We start from the raw sequence: 7196 nt of genomic DNA, 5'->3' as shown, positions 1-7196 counted from the left end.
GCCTCCCTTCCCTCACAATGTGCCTTTGGGGCTGCCATGGCTGCCGGGCTTTATGCCAGCTGCCTGCCTCCTCTTCCTATGCAGCTTTAATGCCCCCTGATCCCTGGGGATGGGAGTTCAAGGCTCAGTATCGACCTTTTCCCCACCCTGCCCCGATCTCCCGTAGTTCCCAGGCCTTGATGAGGGAGGGAGGGCTCTGGATGGGGTGCTAGATGGAGTCCCCCTCTATGAGGGATCCCAGCCCCACCCAGGTGTCAGTGTTCTGGGACTCCCAGCAGTAGATGGCTTGGGAGAATTGGAGGTACCTTGGCAAACCCCACCCCATCTTGTTCCCTCAAAGTGCTCCCTTCCTGCCACCCAGGGGAGGGCATATGGACAGTATCTGAAAGTTCTGGGTTTCAGGTTGTTATTAAAATAATAATTATAATTAAAAAATCTGAAGAAACTTGAATTTGGAGGTTGGCATGGTTGCTTGTGTCCAGACCTGTGTGGAGGCCTGAGCCCACAGCCTGAGCCTCCCTGGAGAGCCTGGGAAGTTTAACGTGGTGGAGGCAGTAGTGGGCCACAGAGGGCAGGAAGGAACCAGTGGTTCGGGTCCTGGGAAGGGGCAGGCAGGCCGGGGGGAGGAGTGGGTGGGGGGCGGCGTCTGCCCACGTGCTGAAAGGGGGGAGATAAACAATGAGGCCTTTGGTGTTTGTGCAGGATCCACCCCCGGGCTTCCCAGCGTGTCCCCTCTGCGGGCTGGATCCGGGTGGCTGCTTGGGGGCGGAGCAGGGGGCCCTGAATGGGCCCCTTGTCTCAGGGCTGGGTGTGGGCCAGGCTCCCTGGGCACATGGTGCCCTTACCAGGCCTGGCCAGCAGCCGTGACTTCCACCCCCAGCTGGCTGAGGATGGGTCCTGTGGGTGAGCGGGGCCCCTCCCTGGCAGCCTGGGCATGGGTCCCAGGAGGACAGAAGCAGCCAGAGAGAAGGGCCCCATCTAGTGGGCAAGGGGAGGAACAGCAGTCATAGAGTTGAAGGGAACTCTGGGAGGAGTGGTCAGAGTAGGGACCTGAGAGAAACAGGTCCTGAAGCAGAGAAGCAGGTATGAAGTCCCTCTAGCTTCCTGTGTGTGTGTAAAGGGGGAAAGGGGCACTGAGGGGTTGAACCCAGGGGCATTCTACTCTGAGCTACACCCACAGCCCTCTTTTATTCTTTATTCTGAAACAGGGTCTCACTAAGTGGCAGAGGGCCTCACTAAGTAGCTGAGGCTGATCTCGAACCTGCAGTTCTCCTGTCTCAGCCTCCCAAGTAGTAGGATTACAGGCATGAGCCACCATACCCAACTATAGTTCCTTCGGTTTACTATCCACACATTCTTTGGGTTTCTGAGTCTCCGGTTCCCCATAGATAAATTGGCACTAACAATAATGCATACCCTGGGGACTGCTGTGAGGATGACATGACACGATACCCAGAAAATGCCTAGCCCATGCCAGGCACTCAATCGAGGTCCTTTCCCTGGATCTGGAAGGATGGCTGAGGTTGGACGCGATTGGCTCTGAGAGTCCTGGAAGGCCTCGGGGGTTGGGGCCGGCTCTCACAATGGGGTAGAACTTTCCCTCACGCTAGGTTCTCCTGTACTTGACTCCTCTCCCTGTCCCAGGGAGGGGAGGAAGGGCCTGGGAGGAGTCACTGAGGGGACCTAACCCCCCCTTGATTCCCTATTTCTTCCTTCTCTGCTCTGTGCCCACGAGACCCCTCTGGTGGCTGCCACTCACCTATAGCCAGCACTCCTCCCCCACTAAGTGCTGGCTCTGCCCCTTCCTTTGGGGTCCTCATATCAGGTGAGATGGCGGTGGTCATGAGGTTCTTCAGATGGATTAAGCGGGTTTGGCGAAGAGTGACCTGCTTGGTGAGTTTCACACCCTGCCTTGTCTTCCCGGTGCTAGGCTGGGTGACCGGGGGAACCTCTGGGTTGAAGCAATCCCCCAGCATGCGTGTCCCTCCCCTCCTGGCTTCTTGTGGTCAAACAAAACCAGGTAGGGGAAACCAGGCTAGTGGCTCACACTTGTAACCCCAGCATTTGGGAGGCTGAGACAGGAGGATCACAGATTCATGGACAGTCTCAGCTACTTAGTGAGGCCCTCAGCAATTTAGTGAGACCCTGTTTCAAAATAGAGGATAAAAAAATAGGGCTGGAAGGATATCTCAGAAGTAGAATGCCCAGTATCACAAAACAAAAACACACACACACAAACAGGGTGGGAAGAGGTGAGGGCCACACGCCTGTAATCCCAGTATGTGGGAGGCTGAGACAGGAGGATCACAGGTTTGAGACCAACCTCAGCAATTTAGCAACTTATTGAGACTCTGTTTCAAAACAAAAAGGGCTGGGGGTGTAGCCTGGAGGTAGGATGTCCCCTGGGCTCAATCCCCAGTACCAACAAATAAGAGAAATGATGGGTCCAAGGGCCGGAGAGGGGCTTGAGGAGGAGGAGGAGGCCGGGGAAAGTGAAGTCCTCCCTGTGTGTCCCCCCACCCCGCTCTCCCTGCCCCACCCTCGTTGTCTCTCCTCCGTGTCTGCTTCGTAGGTTCTCTTCTGGAGACACAGAGCTAAAGCAAACATGTTGGAGTCCTCTGGCTTTAAGAAAAGTGCTGTGAAGGGGGTGGAGAAGACACCCAAAGAGTCGGAGACTGTCAGGTTGGTGGAGCCCCCCGGAGGGGAAAAGCTCCCTGGTGTGGACGAATGCCCCGAGATGCCCGAGGTGCCTGAAGCTTTCGTGTTGGCCAGCACCATGGAAGAGGCTGAGTTGGAGGTGGGCCGCTGCCAGGGCCTCTCCCTGCTGCGGCTGTCCCGCTCAGCCGTCCAGTCGGTCTCCACACTCATGTTGTCTGCTCTGCAGAGTGGCTGGCAGCTGTGCAAGTGGAAGGTGAGCTCCCTTCTCCCTCCCCGCATCCCAGGGCCTCCTCCCTCCCTCCCTCCCTTCAAAAGCATTTCCAGTTTCTCTCCTGTGGCCAGGTGCTGAGGTGACACTGGTAAACAAGGTTTGCCAAGACTGGTGGGTGGGGGACCCAGACAAGATAGTAAGGATCTTTGGTTCTATATCTGAGGGGTACGATGATGGAGGCAGAGGGGCTGGTGGGAGGGCCGTCCCATCCAGACCTACGGAGTCAGGAAAGGCCTTTCTAGCAGAGAAGGGTGAAGCTGAGACCTGAAAGAGTAAGCCTGGCGTGGTGGTGCAGGCTTGTAATCCCAGGGCTTGGGAGGCTGAGACAGGAGGGTCGCGGGTTCCTGGCTAGCCTCAGCAACTTGTGAGACCCTCCGTAACTTCGTGACATCCTGTTTCAAAATAAACAATAAAATAGAGCTGGGAGTCAGGAGTGGTAGCACATGTTTGTAATCTCAGCATTTGGGAGGCTGAAACAGGAGGATTGTGGGTTCATGACCAGCCTCAGCTACTTAGTGAGGCCCTTTGCAACTCAGTGAGACCCTGTTTCAAAATAAAGAGTAAAAAATATAGAGCTTAGCCAGGCGTGGTGGTGCACGCTTGTAATCCCCGTGCTTGGGAGGCAGAGACAGGAGGATCGCGCAGGTTCGAAGCCAGCTGTGCTGGCATAAGAGACCCTGTTTCAAAAATATAAAAAAATAGGTCTGGGAGTTTAGCCTGGAGGTAGAAGGGCTTCCAGGAACCCCAGTACCACCAAATATATATATATATATATATATATATATATATATATATATATATATATATGTATGTATGTATATATATATATATATATATATATATATATATAGAGAGAGAGAGAGAGAGAGAGAGAGAGTGAGAGTGTGAGTTTGAAGGTAAAATGCCTCTGAGTTCAATTCTTGGTATCGAGAGAGAGAGAGAGAGAGAGAGAGAGAGAGAGAGAGAAGTTTGGCTTGGTGGGTTTTTTTGTTTGTTTTGCAGTACTGTGGGGATTGAACCCAGGAACATTTTACCTCCAAACTACACCCTCAGCCTGATTTTTTTTTTAATCTTTATTTTGAAATAGGGTCTTAATAAGTTGCGGAGGGCCTCACTAAGTAGCTGGCACTGCCCGAGAACCTGAGATCCTCCTGTCTCAGCCTCCCAAGTACTGGGATTACGAGCCTGGGCCACCATGCCCAGCTCCTTTGGTGGGGGTTTGTTAGGAGAAGGTGCAGGAGAAGGAGGGGTATTCTTTGAAAAGAGAATAGCAGTGGGGTGTGGTGGCACATGCCTGTAATCCCAGTACTTGGGAGGTTGAGACAGGAGGACTGCAATTCAAGGTCAGCCTCAGTAATTTAGGGAGACCCTAAGTGGGGTGGAGGTGTGGTGTGTGTACTCTGGAGATAGAATACTCCTGGGTTCAATCCCCCATACCTCCCAAAATGAAAATAAAACAAGAGAAAATAGTCGGGCACAGTGGCACATGCCTATAATTCCAGTACTCCCAATTCTTGGGAGGCTGAGACAAAAGGATCCAGGTTCAAGGCCAGCTGTAGAAATTTAGGGAGAGCCTGTTTCGAAATTTAAATGAAACAGAGCTGGGTGTGTAGCTCAAGGGAAGAATGTTCAGTACTAAATAAATAAATAAACAAACAAAATAAAACCAGAAAATGTCAAGGTCATTTCCAAATAAACTTATTTTGGCCCTGAATAAAATGTGACTGCATTAATAATAATTTTTTTGTGGTACTAGAAATAGAACCCAGGGGATTCTATCTTTACGGTATACCCCCAACCCGATTTTTATTCTTTATTTTGAAACAGGGGTTCACTGAGTTGCAAAGGGCCTCACTAAGTAGTAGCTGAGGCTGTCCACGAACCATGATCCTCCTATCTCAGCCTCCCAAATGCTGGGATTACAAGCATGCGCCACCACGCCTAATAATAAAATTTTAAAAGCTCACACCAGGCGTGGTGGCACACGCTTATAATTCCAGCATTTGGGAGGCTGAGACAGGAGGCTCACAGTTCACGGACAGCCTCAGCTATTTAGAGAGCCCCTCTGCAACTTAGTGAGACCCTGTTTCAAAATAAAGAATAAAAAATAGGGCTGGGGGTATATCTCAGAGGTAGAATGCCCCTGGGTTCCATCTCCAGTACTACAAAACAAACAAACAAACAAACAGTTCACTCAACTGGAGGAGGGGGTGGGCAACAAGGCGGAGGACAGGGAGACCCACTGGAGACTGGCACAGTCCAGGCTAAGAGGCCAGGATGTTCTGGACTGTGGGAGAAGCATCAGGCCGACAAGTTAATGGGTCTGAGCAGTATTTGGGGCGGTGGACTTATTGGGCCAGGTGGTGCATTGGGTGGAGGTCATGAGGAGAGAGAAAGCCAGAAGTCAGGTGGTGGGCTGGGGAGTGCAGGAGAAAGACCTAGGGGAGTGGGTGACAAGTGCAGGTGACTGGGACAAGGAGGGCGGAGGTGTCCTCAGGACCTCCACGGGAGGCCTCCTGGAGGCAGTGGAATTATATAGTCTCTAGAGAGCTCTGGGCTGGAGACAGGTCTGGGGAGGTCATTCTGTCCTCCTTTATTTTTAATTTCCATGGTGTAGAGGGTTGAACCCAGAGGCATTCTAACTCCAAGCTACGCCCCCCCCCCTTTTATTTTCTATTTGTGTGTGTGTGTGTGTGTGTGTGTGTGTGTGTGTGTGTGTGTGTGCGGGTCTTTGACCTTCGAGCTACACCCCCTGCCCAATTTTTTATTCTTTATTTTGAAGCCGGGTCTCATGTGTTGCAGAGGGCTTCACTAAGTAGCTGAGGCTGGCCACAAACCGCGATCCTCCGGTCTCAGCCTCCCGAATGCTGGGATTACAAGCGTGCGCCACCACGCCTGGCTTTATTTTATATTTTGAAACTGGGTCTCACAAAGTTGTAGCAGGCCTCACCAACTGAAGCTGAACATGTCCTCAAAACTGTGATCCTCCTGTCTCTGTCTCCCAGATAGTAGGATTACATGCACGTGCCACCATGCCTGGCTCCTATCCTCCTTTATTTATTTATTTTTTATGTGGTACTGGAGATGGGACCCAGGTGCATTCTACCTCTGAGCTATACCCGCAGCCATAATTTTATTCTTTCTTTCTTCCTTCCTTTCTTTCTTTCGGTGGTACTGGGGTTCCTGGAAACCCTTCTACCTCCAGGCTACACTCCCAGACCTATTTTTATATATTTTTTTTTAATTTGAAAATAGGGTCTCTTACGCCAGTGAGGCTGGCTTCGAACCTGCGCGATCTTCCTGTCTCTGCCTCCCAAGCACGGGGATTACAAGCATGCACCACCACGCCCGGCTTATTCTTTATTTTGAAACAGGGTCTCACTGAGTTGCAGAGGGCCTCACTAAGTAGCTGAGGCTGTCCGCAAACCACAATCCTCCTGTCTCAGCTTCCCAAATGCTGGGATTACAAGCGTGCGTTACCACGCCCGACTTTTTCCCCCTTTATTTTAACACACGGGCCAGGAAGCCTTGAGTAGGGATTCAACAGTGACCTGTCAGCCATTTTCCAAGAGTTGCATTCTAGTGGAAAACACGAGAAAGTTGTTGCAATGGACAGGGCCTGAAAGATGGTGTGATGGGTAGAGAGGATACACACCTGACGCAGGCTGAGAAGGCTCCGTGGAGGCGGCGGTGTGTAAGCCAGCCTGGCGGAGGAGGTGGAGTTTGCTGAGCCCTTTGTTGTTCATCTGTGGGTCCTTCCACCAGCTTTTCTTCTTAGACCTGGCTAGTCACACCTGTGCATCTTCTCTTTCCTCTACAGTCATCTGTGAGTTCTGCCTCAGTTTCCTCCCAACTGAGGACCCAGTCCCCCTTGGAGAACCCAGAGGCCGAGATGCTGCGGGAAGTGTACCTGGTGCTGTGGGCCATTCGGAAACAATTGCGACAGCTGGCCCGCAGGCAGGAGCGGCGCAGGCGGCACCACCTCCGATCTCACTTTCCTGCCCAGCCTGACTCAGTAAAGGGCCTGAGACAGGATGCCCGAAGTCCCCTCTAGGGGGGAACCCCAGAACCTCAGTAGACCCTCGCCTTCCTCTTTGGTAAGGTCGATAGGAGGGGTCAGGGCAGCAGGCCAGAACTTAGGGGCAAGGAGATGCTTTCACACCGTCACCTGTCGTCAGGAGCCCGAGGCCAGGCCTGGGGTTTCACATACTCCCCTTCATTGTTTTTATTCAATTTGTAAAAAAAAATTGTCAAAATATTGAGAAAT

The 7196-nt window shown here is 52.1% G+C and overlaps 1 protein-coding gene across 1 annotated transcript; it reads left to right on the top strand.

The window, feature by feature from the left end:
- Positions 1 to 1830: 1830 nt before the first annotated feature.
- Positions 1831 to 6983, top strand: SPACDR (sperm acrosome developmental regulator; the record flags this gene model as incomplete). The annotated part of the gene is made up of 3 exons (XM_080703860.1): positions 1831 to 1893; positions 2573 to 2911; positions 6750 to 6983. The coding sequence occupies 3 exons, from the start codon at positions 1831 to 1833 to the stop codon at positions 6981 to 6983; spliced, it is 636 nt and encodes a 211-aa protein (XP_080559986.1).
- Positions 6984 to 7196: the final 213 nt, after the last annotated feature.

Source organism: Muscardinus avellanarius, assembly GCF_963383645.1.
Source record: "Muscardinus avellanarius genome assembly, chromosome: 10".
Classification (NCBI taxonomy): Eukaryota; Metazoa; Chordata; class Mammalia; order Rodentia; family Gliridae; genus Muscardinus; species Muscardinus avellanarius.
Note: the sequence above shows the minus strand (reverse complement) of the source record. Positions and strands in the feature narration are given on the sequence as shown.